General features: G+C 37.3%; 1 protein-coding gene across 1 annotated transcript in view; it reads right to left on the bottom strand.

The window, feature by feature from the left end:
* The window catches only part of LOC145780001 (zinc finger MIZ domain-containing protein 1-like), a 39,388-nt gene extending 19,368 nt beyond the window's left edge, over positions 1–20,020 (bottom strand). Inside the window, exons 1-6 of the mRNA XM_082591698.1 lie at positions 19,829–20,020; positions 18,915–19,028; positions 6,043–6,148; positions 4,221–4,389; positions 2,492–2,843; positions 2,175–2,312 (exon numbers count right to left, since the gene is read on the bottom strand). Coding sequence (XP_082447824.1) covers positions 2,175–2,312; positions 2,492–2,843; positions 4,221–4,389; positions 6,043–6,148; positions 18,915–19,028; positions 19,829–19,948 — 999 coding nt within the window. The 5' untranslated portion in view covers positions 19,949–20,020. The remainder of the gene's footprint in view (positions 1–2,174; positions 2,313–2,491; positions 2,844–4,220; positions 4,390–6,042; positions 6,149–18,914; positions 19,029–19,828) is intronic.
* Between the last annotated feature and the right edge of the window lie 665 nt (positions 20,021–20,685).

The raw sequence follows: 20,685 nt of genomic DNA, 5'->3' as shown, positions 1-20,685 counted from the left end.
CTAAAAGATAAAAACAACTAAAAAATATGTTGAACAAAAAGACTTTAAAAAAAGTGAATCGGTTTTACAATAAAATTTGAAAAAAATATAGTAACAAGAAAAAAGATTTTCTGCAATATTTACATTTGGTTTGCGTTGACGTGAAAATAAAAAAAGAATTAACAAGGCTTTCATTATCGGAAAATTGAAACCCAAAAATGTTAGTGAAACGATGCAGTTACACCCAAGGCGATCGCACCCAACAATTTAGCATTTTTTACATTGAATCAATGTCTGCAAACGTTGAATAAATGAAAAACAAATTATTTTTAACCGAAACACTACAATGAAACCGCACTGCCATAATACTCAGTTAGGTTGCACACTCTGTCGTTGAGTGATCGAGAAATATCCTTTGATGTGGCGGAAAGCCAAAACGACCATCCCCGAAGCCAATCATTTATTCTGTCATGGCTGTGCTGTTTATTTTGGTTCGTGTTGTCAAAACTGACTTGCGATACGGGCAGTTGTTACAAGAGATTCGCTATCTGTGCCACTTGCTGTGAGTGTAACAATCATTATTTTTCATTACTTCGGTGCTCAGATGAAAATGTTGATAAGTAAAATTTCACACTTTTTTGTGGAAGAAAAAACATACCATATTCAAATTTAAACACAACATATTTGGACAGTTCAGTTCAGGAAATCTTGATAGCTTGTTGCAATTGAAATTTTCGTTTCCGTGAAGACTTGGTCAGTCACCTTATTCAAATAGAACTTCACCCACAGCATCTGTGGTAGTTTTTTGTTCAAATCGGACACAAGTGAAGAGTTGGTTGTATCAACGTCAGTTGGAAGGTTTGTGACGCAATGCGATAAGACTGTCTTACGTGATGATGTCACTCAGTGTGAAAACAATCTGCTGTCTGACGTTGTCTTATCCCTAAAAAAGCTCATTTGACGCAAAGACTTTTATAAAAGAATCATAAATAAAAATACTGAATTTGCTACGATTTAACAAGTGACGTTTTAGCGTTGTGCATTCAGTCAGCATAACCTAAAATAAGAATGACGGGCTCTGATGGCTGGGTGGTTGTGTTGTCCCCTAAACGCACTAAACATTCTCTCTTCTCAACGCGTTGCTTCTCGTCGTTGGAGGCCGCGAGACCAAACATGGGTCAAAGCTCATCAAGAAGCGGCACTTGACATGTCGGTTTGCGATGGCTCTCCTGTTTGCAAGCAGCTCCAACTCAAGGGGAGAGGGGCCAAAATTCACACCCTTCAATGAGAAAGGCGTGTTTTTATGAGTATCCCGCCAGAGGCATTTCACACATTACCATGTCTTCCATCCATCATTGAATCCAGACGGGAACCTCTACAGGCTCGATGAGGATTTTTTGGGTGTTCATCTGAGCGGAGTGGACTTTTTTAGAAAAAAAAAACATCAGTGTTCTGCATGAGAGGATTGCGAGAGAAATAAACCACGCCAGTGAATTGAAACAAGCACAAAAACTTGTTTCACAAATCTCTTAGTTGGCAGAAAAGGTGAGAATGAAGCATTCCAACTATTTGTTATCCGACTTGCAATGATGTTTGAGTTCTGCAAAATCCTTCGGGCAAGACTGTCCACAACCAAAAAGACAAACAAAAATTTAGGCTCTGACAAAGATCCGATTAAAAGCTATCACACCAGAGAATGTTCCTGAAAAGTAATAAATGTCCCAAACGTCTCAATTAAACGCAGTTTCATGATGTTAAAGATTACTATAAAAATAATTTTCCTGGAAAAAATTTGCTATTGGGTTTTTGTAGAATCTTTTTAAGTGAAAAAACGTTTGATTAAGCTTGACAGAATGGAATTTTTTGCTTGTCAAGAACAAAAGAGCGTCTGGTGTCTGTCAAATCTCGAGATAAGATTGTCGACGTCATTCGAGAAAGCCGCAACGTTGATGTCAACACAAAGCAGTGTTGCCTTGAACAAAAGCTGAGGTTTTAAGCAGATAAAGCGTAATTGCAAACAATTTAACGCTTGCTATGCCTTAAAACCTGCAATCTTAAACAAAAAGTGTAACATCCCCGTCTGCAGACGTTGAGTAAGTGCAAAAAAACGATTGGTTTGTTGTCTGGGATTAATAGCAAAGTCTAATCAGTTTCAAAAAACATTTTGCAACAAACAAAGTATTTTAAAACCTCACCTGATCGTACGGGTTCACTTGATTCTGATCTTGATGTTCTTTGATGAATGTTGCTGTGGCAGTGGCAGTTGCAGTAGCAGCAGCAGCGGCGGCAGCGACAGCAGCAGCGGCAGCAGCAGCAGCGGGTTGATGATGAGCCTGCACACAAAATATTCATGGATGATCATTGCGCTATTTCCAATCCTGCAAAAATCTGAATATTTGTTCAAGTTCAAATAAGCAGAAGGTATTTCGCAATGTGGCATCGTCGTTCTGTAAATCACTTTAAAATTTTCAAAACAACATTAAAGTCTAATTTTGAAAACAAGATACATTACCTGATCGTTGTTTATGGGATGACCTTGAGGTGGTATCCTCCCTTGAGACATTCCTCTATGTCCTCCTGAGAACATGGTGGAGTTCTGAAAGGATTCCACGGAGTTTGGTTTATTGGCGTAATTGTTGTTGTAGTTTGATTGGATATTTTCTTGGCCCATGTGAGACCCCTGTTGACTCATATGTTGAGGAGCAAACGCAGTGGATGAGGAGTGGCTGTGAACTAGAACAGGAGGAGTCTGGGTAGTTGATAACCCCCAGACAGTAGCGGTAGTAATGACAGAAAGACCCTGATGTTGTTTTGAAGGAAGAGGGGTTTGCTGGGGATTCTGATTCCAGGATTGCTCGTGAGATCTGGAGACAATTATACAAATCACAAACAAATATAGAAAATGTAGATTAGTATAACCAGAGTAAGATTTCTCTGGGCAAAAGAACATCGAAAAAACGATGCTACTGTACATGAAAGACAAGACAGCATTCATCATTTCTTGTATTCATCCGTATGTTTTGCAACCCAACCTGAAAATTGGTCCTCTTTTACATCGATTTAACGTCTTCAGACTGACTGATAGACTTTAGCAGACGGATTAAGGACTGATTGTCTGGCTGGAAAAGTTTTTGACAAATTTTTATTCAGTTCCAGTGGTCAAATAGCAATATTGCAACTGCAACGCAATTGGAAACAAGAAAAACGGTGCCTTGAGAAAGGCTTGGGTTGCCGATAAAGTAGAAAGCATCGGAACCCAGGACCCAGGTTCGAATACCGATGAGGCTGAATAATAACTTGAAAATTACAAAAAAAAAAAAATATTGATGAAGCGCATTGGTATCTCTTTATTGAAACATTCCTGCACGTTTAAAAGTGTTAAGTGCACCGGTTGATAAACTAAGGAAACCTTCTTTTATGTAAATACGATGACATTCAACCATACAATGAACTCACATAAAACAAGCGAAGCAATGGATAAAATAGCGGACAAATCCACTAAAACAAAATAACGTCCATTTGAAATATGTTGCCGCAAAGAAATTGAAATACGAGGTTAATTTAAACGAGTTAAAAATTCCACAACCCAGAGAGCAAAATCTTCATTTTTACATTGATTCAACGTCTGTAGAATGCAACGTCTGTAGACTGCAACTCTTGCAACGATTCAACGTCTGATCAATGTAAAAATGACGGATTTTGCTATCTGGGAAGACTACAGTACTTGCTATGATGATGAACTAACTTTCTATTGGCCTTGTTTATTTAGGGGTTAGATTAGGGTTAGTTTGAAAGGTTACACGTGCAATTTGGGGTGAGGGCTTGGTATTTCTTAATCGCTTGGGCGGCCACAAGTACCAAGCACCAGGTGATGACACTTAATGACGTCATAATGCTTTCGAAGCGGAATTTGCTGGCATTGGTTTGAGAATGGAGTTACTAAGATGGTAATCTCGCGTTATGTCATATGCCAATAACTGCGCAGACAACCATTTTCTGTAGTAAAATATGTGGATTAATCTAAGTACATAAAGTGATTTCTTTACTAGCAATACTTGCAAAGAAAAGAAAAAAAGAAAGAAAATGAATCCTAATGAACCTCTCTCTAAACTTTTCAGCATAAAGTCATTTCGGTGAAACGTTTATAGGACTGAAGCCTTGTATCTAAAAAGTTGGATGTTTTTTTACACTGCGATCACATCGAGCAAAACTCTTGAAACAATTCAAATATAAAATCTAACCTTTGGCCCATATAGGATTGAGAATATCCCATGTTCATGTTATTATTGAGAGGGGGATTCCCAGGTACCCCCTGGGGTGCCATGTTGGTCATCTTGGTTGGGTCCATATGGGGGTGCCTCAGCATCGTCATGAGCTTTCGAATGTTCTGGAGCCAACTTCCAAGCAGTGCTATGAGAGTATAAGTTGATTGAAAATCTTATGCATTAAATTTACATCTATAACACAATAAAAACAACACTGGACTTTGTACGCAAAAGGAAAGTGACTTGTGATGTTTCTTGGCAGTGGCGAAAGAAGCGTGTGGGAAGACGAAACCGAAGATTTGACCGAAAGTTGACAGCAGGGGATAAAATTACACATTTTCCCATTATTTGCAACTTCAAGAAACGCCAAACCATTTAGCAAACGTCAACATACATTGACTCAATGTCTGGGAATGCAATTTGGGTTGTTAGCAAACAATGGCAACGTTTGTAGGAATTAGTTCAATCAAAACAATAAATCTTTTCACTTTCTTACAGATTTTTTGACAATAAATGAACGTTTTTCTTGTATTGATCTGTAGCTTCAATAAATAACTTTCGATAAAAATTTGCTTTTCCCAAAAAAGAAACTTGAAACCGCGACAGTCCAAAGTAACCACAGCATCAATCTTAAAATGATCAACATTTTCGCTTTTCAGCTAACAACGTCCCTAGACGTTGCAGGAATGGACCATTGTACTAGCTCGATAGCTACAGTACGTTATGTTTGCAAATCGCTTTGCAATTTTATTGTGATTCGTTCAACGCTAAATGAATGGTTGGTGACTTTGATCCAATGCAAACTGTGGTTTTCAATGATGGCTTTACCCTTGACGTAAATTTTGCTTCGTGCATCTTCCAACCGGTAATCACCACATTTTAACCTTAAACGCACAGGTGGCCACTCTTAGTCGTTTTGAGATATGAACGACGATAAGAAGTATTGAATAACCCAAGAGAACACCTATACCTTCAACTTGGCTACATTTTGCTTCAAAAGCAAGAACTTGACATCACATTCAAACGCGCTACTCAATTGTGACGTCACAATGCAAGTGCAAGCGCGTCTGTCAATCAAAAACATCAGATCTAACTAATGTGGCAAAACAAAAACTCACAATATCGAAAAAAAGGAATATTTAGGTTTTTCGTAAAAGAACAGTTTAGCGGTAGGCGTTGATGCGCTTTCCGCAATTTGTCACGGCGACCTGCATTCGCCGTGCCTTAACAAGTAAAACATGACGACATTACTGGCACGGACCGGAACCTCTAATGTAGCGAAAAGCCACAAATTAAAGCGAAAAAAAATGGCCTCAAGGGCGTAGTGGCAACATTGGCGGTAATTTGCGTATTAAAGTCTAAAGACGATCAAAAGACAAAGTTATATTTGATTGACAGTCCCAGCAGCCGTTTGTGACACTTTGACGTAATTTTTGAATTAACCTAATCTCAGATAACAATAGAATTCCCGGGTAGTAGGCTACGTGAATAAATAATTTTTGCAAGAAATTTTATGTTCATTGAATAAAAATTGTGATCAATATCAAAAAAGTGATTTGAATATAGATAAGCCTGCAGTGTTATTATTTTGTCTGTTGGTAAAATATTTAGCATTGTTCTAGCACTCTGCCTTTACCGCACTAATGCTAGTTGACATGACCTGATAAGAAAATATCAAAAATAACGTAAAAATGTAAAATAAGTAACTAAGAAAATATTTCAACTAAATTGTTTGTTATATTAACTCAGCAAATTAAGCCAGCACCTGGAAGACACGAGTAACACATGAGAATCTCACCTGCAGCATTGGAGTTAAACTTGTCTCTGTGAGTGTTGCACAACGCAATTAACTTGAAGCAGAGATCCAAATCAAATCCTGGCTTCCCTGCGACATCGTTGACAACCTGCAACGGTCAAGATGAAAAAAATGTGTAATTTATACATTTATCTAATGTTTTTAAAATGAAAAATGGTTATTTCTTTTGCCAGTTCAATGAAACTGGCGTTGAATATCAAAGCTTGGCAAGCCGCGGCAAAAATGTTTAGATAAATTTCTGATAATCTTTCAGGGGATCTCTGAGGCATGTTTCGATACATTCGGTGCCGAATTCCGATCTTCTACGTTGCTGTACAATCTCTCAACAATAAATCAACATACAAAAGATGGAATTTGCAAAGATACTCGAACCTTTTAACTTTAACGAGCTTATACAAACATTAGTCTAGGATAGGTTAATCTAACGCAGGTGTATTACCAGAAACACAGCGTTTTACTGACACATCTCTTTAACCACGACGCCTGTAGCAGAGACCGATACTAAATGAACAAATAATCTTAGTTTTTCCTGTCCAGCTGTTAGAAAACCTACAAATAAACACACTTTTCTTACGCATTCACGAAGAGTGGTTTAGCTTATACTTTAGCATATCTACTAGGCTACCCAAATTTCAACAAAGTAAAATGCTTCCACATCGTTTTTCTTGCTTCTCTAAGAGAACCTATTTCCAAATCAATTTATCTCAAAGACCATATTTGTCTCACATGGTACATTTGACATGGACTAACTTTCCACAAAAAAAAAAGAAGTTATCATCCATACGAATTTTCTTCGTCCTGACGGAACATCGATATTAAGACAGAAACATTCAGAACAGGATTCCTTCAAAGCTTATGGAACTAAGAGTAATTATATTATATGTTCATTTAACGTGGGTGGAGTTCTTACCTAAGATTTTGCTCTGATTATTTTTTAGTTCAAACAAGCGAAATTTTGTTGTATATGAACTTTTTCGTGCTTGACGACAATCTGAGGCTATTTTTGTAGTGCGGTGTGTTCATGCAAGAAACATTGTAAAGTAGACGCATCACACCGATTTCGTTATTTAATTTTATTGCAGCTTTTAATTATGATACCTTCTGTATTCGTCGTACAGTGAAGGCCACATGAAATCGATGAAACATCATCCATTTGCAAAACAGCGACCGCATAGCGCGATATAAAGCCCTCACTCGTCGTTCATTGAATGTATTGTCATGTTTTTTGGTTATCCGGTTTACATCAACAATTGAATGTGTCTTCACAGGGCAATTCCGATTGGACAAGAAGGGCAGTTTTCGCTTAGTAGTAGAGGCCAAAGTAATAATCAGCTATGCATAATTAATGTTCAGATTCCAAACTGTCAAAATTAAATTCTGTTGACAGGAGAAATTAGTTGCAATTAAATAGAAGGATTCTGCGCTATTGGCTTATTACGTCACGGATTGGTGATGAGATAAGTTACTTTAAAAAATACTGTGCATTAAAAATTTTGAAAATGCATCAACACTAAAAGTGGAAGATTAGCTTGAAACTATGAAAATGGAAATAAAAAATCTATAGAATGGCATCATATGCCCCCAAAAAAAATCTTGGTACGTTTGTAAACAGTTTGCTCAGAACTGCACAGTTAGTCTTCTACAATCATTGTTAGAAAGATGGTAAACAAACTGTGATATTAAATCAATGCGAACAAACTGGTTTAATCTCCAAGGAAAATATCTATTTGAATTAACATTACTATTACAATTTGTCTTGTTCCTTAATAAATGACTTGTCAGTCATGAAAATAAATATTTTAATTAAAAATATTGATTTTTTAGGCTTTAAAATTCAACAAATGGTAAAAAAATCTATAAAAAACAATTTGTTAAATTTTCAGACACAAAAAGATGGTGTCGTTAAAAATCATTGTGTTTCATACAAATCGCTTATTTTTATAGAAAAACATTGGAAAAGACTCAATCGGGATTGTAGCGGTAGCGACAAGCGAGTACTTTCATTGCAAGAGTGTTTCTGACACAAACTGGCAACCCTCACATGATGCGTCATTTCCCAGTCAGCAAATCAGTCTTTTTCACATTGATTTGATATCGGTAAACGTTGAATCAATGTATGAAAAACACTGATATGGTGGCTGGATTCACTCGGGACGCAAAACTAGTCACGTGAGAAAACGAAGCGAAAATATTGATTTGTTGGGTTCAATTATTAATAGCAGGTGAACCGGTTTCGATTCAATGGCAAAAATATAGTTTTAATGTCAATTTTATGTCTAACAATATCGGAATAACAGCTTAAGTAAAATCATTTTGTGGAATGCCTAAGGTTCATTGCTAAATAAACCTTTCATTCACTTTCAAAAGTGCAATGTTGCGGTACAAAAAGCTAACGTGTGGTCTACTTCCTAAACCCTGAGTTGATCAGCCGAGTCGGGTGACTGAAATTTACCAAATGAATTGCAGATTGGGTGAAACAAGCCGCTCTTGGGGTTCCATTTTATGCCCAATATTTGTTGTAGGTGGCCACAGTCTATGTTTGAAAGCCAAGACAGCATCAAACAGGCCGTATTTGTATGTTCTTAAATTTTCTCTTCAAATCAATCGATGGTTCGCTCTTCAATCAGGTAAAAGATTATTTTAACGTTGTTATGACATTTATTCACGTTTGAGAAATGATCCATGTTTACGATTTAATAGAGAAATAAAAGCAAGTTATGAAACCAAAGACTGGCTGCTCTCTAGTAGCCTTCCAGTATAGTCCGGGAACATCGTGAATCTGGGGTGGTAAAAGAATAGACCCTCGGCCCCAGAGGCTCACACGACGACGACGATAATGCAACCAACACAATAAGATTCATTTCAGCACAATGCATGGATATCTAAAAGTGAAACTGTGAGAACCACATAACCATAACAATTGCAGTTTCATGTGGCTCCAACATGAATAAATAATTAAGAATTATTAAAGATACCCAAAGTATTAGGATGTGGCATGACCATGAGTGTGGGCTACATGTCGTGTGCAATAGTATGAGATATGTTTGTTTTTAAAAGGTGACAATTCCTTCATCTTTATTTTCTGGTCACTGTCACTTTCTCGAGGGTAGAAATAGAGAGAGCACCTTAGATTGGCAAAAAAGGTTTACACGAATAAGACGAAACTTTATATTTTGAAACAAAGTTGATTGACACAAGCTGCAGTAAGCACTGCAAAGTTGCATTCAAACAAATCTCCTTTGTTACAGGATGATCGTTTATTGCTTGACAATGCGAGCGATTGTACGAACACAGAAGGGAAATTAAACACAACGTTTCATTTGGCAACAAAGAGTCAATTCATAGTGACAAGCTGTACGGAGGTATGCCGCCAATAGATACGAAGAGATTATGGATGCACGCCAAACTTTGTACCCCAGCTAAGAAAATATATTCTTTTTGTATCAATTCATCGTTCGCAGATGTTCAATAAACGTAAAAAAAAGTAAATTTTTCTAGCCGGAACAGTGTCATTCTCAAGTTCGTGAACAATCTTTTCCGAATTTAGTTTTAATTGTCATGGTGGGTGCCGAAGCTGTGTGCGCTGTTTATTTTGCGTTTTTATGAGAATATTACATTTACGTTTACACGTCGTTGCCAAACGTAAAATTAATGACTAACTGATCAAATTATTTAAAGCAAAAGAGAAGATCAATAATTACATTGTTTTGGTGAGTAACTTGGGCCACCCAACATCCTTGTCAAAAAACAATGGTGAAATAACGATTTGAACTCAATTTCACCCAAAGAAACATCTGAAGTGTGACATGTACTGTACTGCCACGAGACATTGGTAACTTCCTTTGGGTGTTCCAGCTAACGTGAAAAAGGCCTCGTACAGTGAAGGTTATAAGTTCGAACCTTGCCTGTTCCGCAGATGCTCATCTATACGTGGTTGGTAAGTGGTATACGTGAGGCAGTTAAGTGGATATATTCTGGGAGAAAGGAGGCTTAGTGGATCCATGCGCATCCTTTAGTGAACATATCGCAAGACTCAATGTTAATACATTAGTTCACCATCCGCAGACGTGGAAATATAAAGCTGATTAATTTGCTGAAAGATGAAAGGAAATATCCAAAATACATTAACAAAAAATTAAGAAAAACTTTTCAACAACACTTTGTTAGACTTTGCGTACTGAAAAACGTAGGTCCTTACAAAATATTGCTACAAAACCATCAAATGATTTGATACAACGGTTGCTTGTTTAAAACTGATGTAATTTGAAAATAAAATGCTTTTGTGAGAAAGTAAAAAGGTATGAAAGTGCTTGCCTCTATAAAACATTCCACGCATGTGCTCACCGTTAACTGAATTAGGAGGTTTTATTGACACTTCTAGCAACACCCAAATGGACACATAGCACCCCAAATATGGGGCCCCAGATCATAGGTAACAGGTTGCAATCTGTTGAGGTGAAATCTAACCCAAATTCTTTCACGCTAGTTGCCTTCCTAGTGGGTGGTACACACTGAAAACAACATGTCAACACTCTGTCATTGTCCAATCATGTAAAAATCTAACCAATCAGTTTCTTTTGTTCATTTAACGTATGTAGATGTTAAATCAATGTAAAATAATCGATTTGTAGGTTGGGTTGGAAAAACTTATAAAACTAGTTTATCGCACTCCAAAATAGTCTTGTTGTATTACAACAGCCACTACCAGGTGGAAAGTGAAACCGGACTTTAACGGCGATACAAATGGGATTCTATAAAAAAGTGAATCAATTGTTCTATATATATCTTTATCAATTTATTTCAACTGCAAATCATTATAATCTGGTCTCAAAATGATTAGGAATACCCGAATTAAGGCACTTTTGAAGACACTTTCAATGAGACACAATAAAAGTGACAATCTTGCAAAAACATAGGAGTTTTAACCTAAAGGTAGGCGAGGGAATGACCTAATCCTTGAAGGTGTGACCTTGATGAAAAGAGGTGGTTGGCATGGCTTTCATTGAATTTGTTACAGTGGTACCCGCATTGACCTTTTCAAACTTCGCAAAATTTCTTGTTCACTTTTTATCAATTTTCCGTCTGAACACGTTAATTGATATGAATCGCCACTTAGCATTAAGAATGGCTTTTCTATTGCAGCAGAGTAAACGCGGTCACAAAAAAAATCGAGATATTTTACAAAATGATAAACTTAGTACCAATACAACATCAACAAATGTTCAATCAATGCACGAATGAGGGATATTTTGCAAAACCACCAACACTTGCGGCAATTTGTCCAGGTGTCATCAGCTCAGATGTTAAAATCACAAAGTCTCTTTGGCCTTTTAGACTCAAAAAGTAGGAAATACTTTTCATGTTGTTTGATTGCCAAATGTATTCATGCGTGACGTTTAATGACGTTGAAAGTACGTTGCAAAACGAGGACTTTCTTGCACGTTTCACAGGAGCCACAATTTCGCAACGTTTCCTCCACAACAAAGAAACACAAGGCTGCTCAGCAATATGATTGTCTTGTAACACAACACCGATGGATGAGAGGTGATCATTATTCCAATCACTCCAGAAACAAGAGGTCTTCGGATCGCGCCACGACGGTGAGGAGTGGCATAATCACCAGAATGCAAAATTCCAACAATTTTCTTCAAAAGCCAACTAGGTTACTAGAAAAGGCTAATGATATTTATGCTGTTCCAAATGGCTAAGCAAAAATACTGAGTTGGTCAAAAACAGAAGTTTGTTTGCACGTTGAAGTGTAAATCCCACAAAGGTTGGCGCCATAAAAAGCTCAAATTACTGCTAGAATTGCCTTCTGTTCCGTTACATTCTGAATTAGTTGCAAAAAGTTACAAGAAAGGTCATTGAGCAGACATTGCAATGGTTACAAAAGCAATGACGAAAAAGCCGACAAAAATGCACACAAACGCAATCTGTAACAACCTAGGCAGAAAGTTGTTCGTTTTTTGTTGCATACTTTGGTCTGGTCATCGGTTGCACTAAATTCCAGCAACAGCATCGCAAATCCAGCCAGTAGCCACACCTGCTGGAAATTCCATGCGCTCCTGTGCTGTGCCGATCCACGGCCTGGCCGATCCTATTCTTTATCTGGCCGTGCAACGTGTTCCAACCACCTAAGACCTCTCTCTCTCTCTCTCTCAGCTTCTTTCAGCTACACTTGCAATCGTTTTTTTATCATTTTATTTCTTGCTGGGTCCTGTTTTGTCAACCCCAGAAACTGTCGCAGCATTTTCATTTCAACAACTTGCATTTAAACATTTTCCATGACTGCCTCTTCGTCAAGACCAAAATCTCTATCTCATACAAAATTGCAGGTTTTACCATCGCTTTAGGAAGTTTTTAAGTCAGCAAAGTATTGAAAACCGTACACAAAATAGAGGTGCAAATTATTTATAAAAACTAGCAAAATTTTTGTTTCTTGTCCTGTCATACCGCCACGCAGAAAAAAGGTGATTAAAGAAATTTGTAAAACTTTTATGATTAATTTGCATTTTTGGGTGGAAAAGTAGCGAAAGTGTTAACTTCAGTGAATTTGAAACACCTGCGCAAATGTTCTACATGTTGTCAGGAAACTATACACTTTCGCTGATCAATGGCGTGTCTATTCCCAGCCATCAAACAAGTCTTTTCTTATATTGATTCTACATCCACATATACAGGAACTTTCTCACTTGATTAGAGTTCTATTCTAGTGGTGGTTCTAAGTAGGTACTACTGTATTCACTCAAGCAACAACTAAACAATTTTAGGTTGTTGACAGTTATGCCATTGAATTGGCTCTCGTTGAAACAGATTAGCAACTGCTTCACTTGATGTAGCAGGAGTTTTGACAATTGTGAAGATTCTGATCCTGGCCAATGCGCGGTATTTGCATCTGCGTTGGGTTACTTACACAAAGCCATTGTGTTTCATAAACAAAAATAGTTTGATAACAATTTAAAAAAAAACCTCAACAGATGTTAATTCATTAAGAAATGTCAGATTGCTTTTATTGACACAAAAACCAGATGCTGAAGCGAGGACGACTGAAGCAGCGGGCATTTTGTTCTGGAAAGGTGGTTTCTAGGGTTGAGCCAAGCTACTTCAAAACAAAATGTAAAAACTGATAAATTTCAAAGTAGATTTGCCTCGTCTTAGTTTTGTTATGACCGCAGTTTTTTTTTTGTAGCGAAGAAATTTGTTTCGCTCCAATAAAGTTTGTCCAGAACACTGACAAAGGAAAGATTGCATATTTTTAACAAGTAATTGTTGATAGTTATTAATGGATTCCCAAAGTGGCGAATATGAAATCGTTTGATTGATCGATTCTGAAAAAGTTTTCAGAGCGTGCAAACAGATCGGCCGCATGGCAAGATAGCTCAACAATTATTTTTTATAAGCCTTTTTCGATAAGAGTCTTTTGTGTTAAATCACTTGGCAAGTAGCACGGCCTACTTCAACCTTTGCTTATACCTTAGCCTCTGGCTTTGATTCAATCTGTTTTAATAATTTCAACCAAACTATTTGGTCGTTTGTTTGCATACAGCACTGATCGATGTCTTTCCGTTTGACTGAACAGACAATTTAGCGGCTTTCGTAAGATTAAAAAAAAAAACATTGGTACTTGGTCCTTAAAATCAATTACATTATTCGAAAGCCAGTCTGTACATACATTGAAGCTTAGTGTAGCTGTTGGGGTAAGTGATGGGAAGATGGAACATAAATCAGTGAGTCAGGCAAGAAAGATCTGAGATCAAAAGAATGACTCAAAATCCGGTGACAAAATTTGTCAAGAAAAGAAAAAGTCTAGCTTAACGAAATGTTTAAATGAAAACATTGAGATAGAATTAGTCTATTTCAACGTTATATGGCAGTACTTCGGAACGAAGATAGTAGTTTAAAAATCACGTCATTTACAAGCTCTCCTATGGCTAAAAAGTTCAATGCGTGACTGGTAGGCGCAACCGCAACGATAACAAGCCTGCCACCGATGACAATGGAGAGTTTCGACAGTTTTGTCTATTGCGACACTTTTCCTCTTGATTGGTGATACGCGTTTACTTGGAGACGGCCCCATGCACAGTGAGCCTCCACAATCTCTATCTTCAGCAAGGTTTATCCAATGTCCAGTGTCTAAGTTGCATAATTTCATTGATTTTTTAAAGTATCTTAAAAAGCGCTTCATTAAAAACACTGCGGTGTCCAGTGGAAAGCTTTCCGAATAAGGTGATCTTGGAGAGTCTGTGGTTGTCCATCCTGGAAACATGGCCGACCCAACGTAGTTGTCTTTTGAGATGATTTAATGCTAGATATAGATGCCCGTTGAAGGACTTTTGTGTCTGAGACATGTTTGTTCCAGTAAATATTCAGAATAAATCTGAGAAAACGATATTTCAACTTATGTGTATTGTGTAACCTATTAAACAATTGTAACATCTTGCCCTAAACGCTTTGAATGAATAAAGGTTTTTAAAATAAAACAAAGCCTTCTACATTTTTCGCGTTCAAATTGGCCGTCTTCGTCGAACATATATTTTTTTTACTTAAAATATAAAAACATAAGTTTTTTATCCATCAAATCTAAAAGTACCGTAAAAGCAAATCAATCTTTGGCAGCCCTCGTCATGCGAGGTATGTCATGCGATAGCTCCTAAAATACCACGCCAACATGCGTTCCCACACTCAGAACTTCAGAAGTGTTTCATGAAAGAATGACTAATGGTCATTTGATGAAAAATACACTTCAAGTTGAAAAACGTTTTATCAAATTCTATTTTGCCAATTCAGTGAGAAGTTTATCAGACAATCACAAGTCATGAGAATATTTGCACTTTCATTTAGCTCGGCTCCAAATACAAAGCAGATATTAGTTGATGAGGTAGAACATTTACATAAACAATCATCAAAGTTTTGGGAGAGGAAGCAGTTTGTGTATTTTGGCACATTGTGGAAATTACATGTCAAGTAAATTAGGCTTTAAAATATTGGCAATTTTTTAGCGGGCACTAACTAGCTCAGCCAATCCCAGACAGCGACTGTTGGATGTAAAACACGGTTGATTTGCTGTCTGGGTTATGCCCTTGTTACACGAAACAAATCTGTGCGTATGCCGCACAAAGTATTCAGCTCATAAAAAATTTAGGGTGCGATGTTTAGAAAAATCTAAAAGAATGTTAAGGCGTGTGAATTGTGCAGTGTGGATAAGTTTTCATTTTTCAACCGAAGAAATCAAATAACCTTGAAACATTAGCTTCTTCAAAATCACGAGACCGTTGACCTTGTTACTTATATCTGTATTAAGCACAGGTAAATATTAGACTTCACTTTACACTGCAAGAGGAAAGTATCACGCATTAGATTGCTTGCATCCGTTTGTCTAACATAAGGCTGATTGAACTCCGAGAATTCAAAGTTCACAACCACTTGTTCACAAGGATTTAACCGGTAGTGACAATTACAGACGCAGACAAAGTTGAATTTTAATCGTTGATTGTTATTTTACTTTCTGTTTACTTAGAGTTTGAAAAGACGTTTTTGGAATAATTTGTAAACAGTTTTTTTGTTAGGAAACTAAACTAAAGCATTTTAATTCTATTGCATGACTGTAAAGGAGTGTAAAGAAATACACTGAAATTAAAACTTACAAAATACACGGATGTACAACGACAAATAATCACTTTTGCCGCTCAAACCATTACCAGGTAGAATCTGGCTTAGAATATCGTGCCAGATCGTCACGGGTCAGTGAAAGCGATGCGTGAGGTCAAGCGGAACGAGTGTATCAATTCTTTTTATCAATGTAATGCTTTGTACCGTTAGATTTCGGTAACTTGTCTGCAAATAGCTGCGGAGTTGACACAATGGACTTCACCAGTGATGACAGACCCATTGAAAGTATCGGGTTTAACACGGTTGTTTTTGTGAAGCGCACGCGACACAACTTTTTTGCAGCAAACCTTGCACACCAATGACGTCATGCTAACTTGATTCAGTGTGACAATATCGGGCTGTGGCATCTGGGAGAGCAATTGTCCAACAATGTAAATTGTTGCAAGTGAGAATTCGTACTCGGTGGGTTGTTAGTGTTACGACTCGTTCTTTCAACAATCTTATATGTCTACTGTATAGGTTAAATGTTATAATCGTTCTCTTCCCATCACATGATCGTCTTTCAACGCTTGTTCAACAGTGAACTAAAACATTAATCACCAGTGATTTGTGGCACTCCAGGTGATGGGGATGCAGTTTTGTAAAACATGCAAGTTCATAATCGAAATAACCGCTGCACCCGAAAATGAGCAGGCGATACAAGAAGAAAGACTTTTCTCCAAAATCAACTAAGTTCAGATAATTAAGGTGCTTCACACTTATTTATGATTAACACGTAGATAAACCAGTGAACACTGAACAAGCTGCAATGCAATTGGAAAGAACAAAGGAACGGTTCGCTTTTTTGTACCACAGACAGGCGAAAAACAACAACGCAACAGGGTGGAGCATTATACTTGTAAGATCATATTTTACATATTTACAAATACTTTCAACAGTCGAATTTTTTCGGATTAACGTAAGCCCTCATCAGGAATCTGAAAATATTTGTAAAAATGCAATAAATGAAATGGGCAAACTATTTAATTTCTTGGTTTCAAATGAAAACCTCGATGCGAGATGGGCAGCGTCTACAAGAGACAAATAAAATAACTCGGTAATATTTGCTTGTTATGAGCAAACGAAGCAAATACAAGCAGAGTAGTCAGATGAAGATCGGTCTGAATCGAGTGTCTAAATTCGTCACGGTTGAATGGTCACTTGACAGACGAGGTGGCGTGTTATGGGCGCCATTGTCGAATCTCAACAGGAACATTTTTTGCATTGAGTCAACGTCTGCAAACGTTAAATCAATGCAAAAAAGATTGATTTGCTGTCTGAGACGTTTTGAAAAGATTCACTTGTTGGAATATTGAATAACTTCGAAACAAAGTTGATTTTTTACGTCGGATCAACATAAGTTTTGATTAATGTCTTAGAGGAAGTTCTGACAAAGAAACTAGAGACTTTAGCTGGTTTTCGTCCTCTCTATTGTTCAACTTGGAACTAAATCTCGCAGAGGAGCGGGAAGAGTTTACATATGAGCTTTAGAGAGGAATGTGCACTGCAATAAGTCTCACGATGAACACTGAAGCATGCAAATGTTCATCAGAATGTTTAGGGCAGTGGTTGCAATATTTATTCTATAAATTAATAAACAAAAGCAACTTTGGCTTTTTATCGATTGGACCATTTTGATGAACAATGTACCATCGCTAACAACGTAAAGCGTCACTATTCTATTTCACTTCCGATGTTTACTGGTTTGTTTTTGCTTCCAATTGATCAGGACGCGTAAGTTGTTTTAAAACACGTAAAAAAATTAACATTTACGGATCTATGCAAAATCATTTCCTTGGATAAAATAGTTGACAGTATTTTTAATTGGCTGAAACAATGTTAATTCAATGTAAACATTTGATTGTTTTAAGTAAGCAAAATCACCATTAACAGTCAACCACACGAGCTTGATAGCGCAGACAGGCATACAGACAGACCATCTGTAACTCTAATAAGAATGTAACAATTGCCAAAGGCAAATTATCAACCTTATTAACCACAGGCCCGCCTGCTAATAATCGGAGAACATGAATTTTTATTTTAAACGATTCAACACCCACAGAGTGGATCAAGAATGATTTCTTGATTAAGTGGCTAATCTTCTGGCTTTCTTGACATTGTAGGCCACTTTGACACATGAAATGTGAGAAACGAGCAGCAAAGATCAAACTGAATCATTCTGCAGTTTTAAGACTCGATAACGGCGGACAGACAGTCCACAACATGGTTATTAGTTTATTATTATCGCTTATCCTTACACAAGATGGAGTTTTGGTAGAGAGTTTGTCTTGCTGTACCCTAACCACACAAAGCCGAGTGATGTAACCAGATTTAATTCTGATTTTTTCTGTGAGTGTTCAAAATAAACGTAAATATGTTAAATCTGGTTTCGTTGCTCCCCTTATACAGAAGTACAATAAAATCTTTTATTGTTCTCAGGAGATAGATTTTAAATGTCGAAGCAGCCGTCCACGCAAACTCTATAGTGGATTTCATGTTTTCATGTGAAATTTTTTTTGTTTGTCGTATCCAGGTTTTTTTTTAAGGTTTGGTTTGGGTGACCGCTAAGTAGTTTTAAAAGACCGCAAGTGTTTTATTTAAATACCAAAAATAGCCATATTTGCTTAAGACATAGCGAGAAACAACCATTACTTTTCTACTGTAGTTGCAAGTCTAAATTTTGGGAAACCGCTGGAGAAATTTTGGGGGACCGTTTCGGTCCCTCAAAACCTTAAAAAAAAAAGGTCGTATCCAGGCTTGCGCCCGGTGATTGAAGATCTAGATTAAGTGGACGTGGGAAGGCAAGGAAGCCAATCTTCGTGACCACCTTCAGCCGTGCCTTTAAGTGTCTTACCAAAAACATAGCCACTTGCTGTTGAGCGGTGTCGAACCGTCGAACGTCGTTCCAAGGCTCTCACCACTCAGCAATGCAGCCGATGTGAAATCATGCGGTGGGTTATGCACAGTTCCCAAGATTTTTGGTGTCGCTACCTTCACCTTGTTAAAGTATTTATTTCAACTATATGTACAAACTAATGACGTTGGTCACCAAACTGCAATAAATTAGAACACCGAAACAATGGCATCTACTTTACTCAAAAATAAACCAATCTTTACTTAGCGAGAAATGGTTAGTAGTTTTTCGTGATTAGCTTTCACAGCTAAGTTACTTGAAAATGAGGTTATGCTTTATCATCGTCTCCTACCGTTAAACAGCTCATCAGGCACTGGATGAATTGACTTTGGAAGGCTCTGGCGTCGGAGCACCATTCCAACAACTCACGGGCGGTGCGCATAAAAGTGGAGGGAGTTTTCAAATGCTAAAAACAAACAAAAATTCCAAATGTGGTAACAATGTGCATTTAGCATCCAATCTAGATAGACAACATAAGCCTTTTAAAAGATTTATTAATAAAAAAATAGACTTCCCTTACCGGGAGCACGTAGTAAAGCGTGATTAGTATCAAGGGTAAATGCGTCTTTTCCGGTTGTAGAACTTCATATGTCACGACTTGAGTTGATAATGCAGATTGCAGATACATTAAAGCGGCTTTACTGCGCGTGACGTAGTACGTGTGATTTTTTTTAGGCGGCTGTTGCATTCTATGTCTTCAGTTTTCACCCGATACCAGTTTTCTTTAATAAAATTGCAACAAAAATAAGGTTCAAAAATACCTAAAATCAGTTATTGTTTCTTCCGCAAGGCAAATAAAAAGCGTTTGTTTTACAAATAAAAAATTCTTGTTGAAGTGACGCGTTTTTACAGAATGCTTAGAAAACTTTACATCAAATAGCATTTGTTTACGGTAATAAAAGAAATAGTGTCTTGTTCTTGAAATGCGTGTCGCCAGGCGCTGCTGATCAGCTCTTTGTGGAAGCAGATATTGATTGTATGTAAATTATTAAACGAAGAGAGTTTAATAAGTCAAATCACAGTTTAATTAATATTTCTGCAACTTTTGCGAGTGCCTTTATCGTCAGATGCTATGAATAACATGAACACACTTCTTTCAATCAATTTCTTAGTCTTACTTTTGCAGTAACATGACAAATTTAAACATTCAAAAATATAAAATAAAAAATCTTCTGAAGAATCAAATGCTGAAATTAATTTACCCACCCTTTGTATGCATTGCAAGCGATCGATCGTCTGCCTGGTGTGGACATCTTGGTTAATGGGGTTCTGGGTGGTCATGGGATTGGGGACATGGCCTGGGATGGGGAGGGACATGGGGCGCATATTGGGGACTCGTGGCTCCAATATTCAATAGGAAAGATTCTTCCGATTTCTGTGAGCAACTAACTCCTCTCAGCGTTGATACACTCCTCTAGCGTGGAAGCAAAAGACGAGGGATGTAGACATTTGACTTTTTATGTTCTCCAAGTGATAAAGTTCTATCTAACTTGCTATGGCAAGACGGTTCAAGTAAGCTCTGCGGTGGTTTGATTAGACCGTGACTCAGTGAAAAAACAGCTTCGTCACTTCTTTTCAGGTCTTCTGTAACGTCACCGATGCATAATCCGTCATCAAGTTGCTTTCGGAAAATTACTTTGTTCTTTTTGAATAAAATCGCATTGACAATATGAAGCGTTTTCTCGAAGTGTCTTTTCCAAGAGCCAGATGCTTGACATCAATAATTTAGGAGCAGAAACAAAAATTTTCAATCATCCATCAAAACAATTAAACACTACATAGTCCTGCGAGTAACAGTAATAAAAGAACAGTATAAAATCATTGATATTGAGTACATATAAAACATTATAATTATTTGGGTAAACAGATACTTAACATCTCCGAAACTGTCACTGTTTAGTCAACAAGAGTCTAAGTATATTTCTTAAACAAGTGCATTTATTCCAAAATATTGAAGATATCCTGATTTAATTCACTGATACATGTAGCCTACAAGTGTACTGTATTTCTCCGAAGTGGCGAACCGCGACAGTTCAGATGCATAGCTTCACTGAAATTTGGTG

Source organism: Aplidium turbinatum, chromosome 11, assembly GCF_918807975.1.
Source record: "Aplidium turbinatum chromosome 11, kaAplTurb1.1, whole genome shotgun sequence".
In the NCBI taxonomy this organism is placed as follows: Eukaryota; Metazoa; Chordata; class Ascidiacea; order Aplousobranchia; family Polyclinidae; genus Aplidium; species Aplidium turbinatum.
Note: the sequence above shows the minus strand (reverse complement) of the source record. Positions and strands in the feature narration are given on the sequence as shown.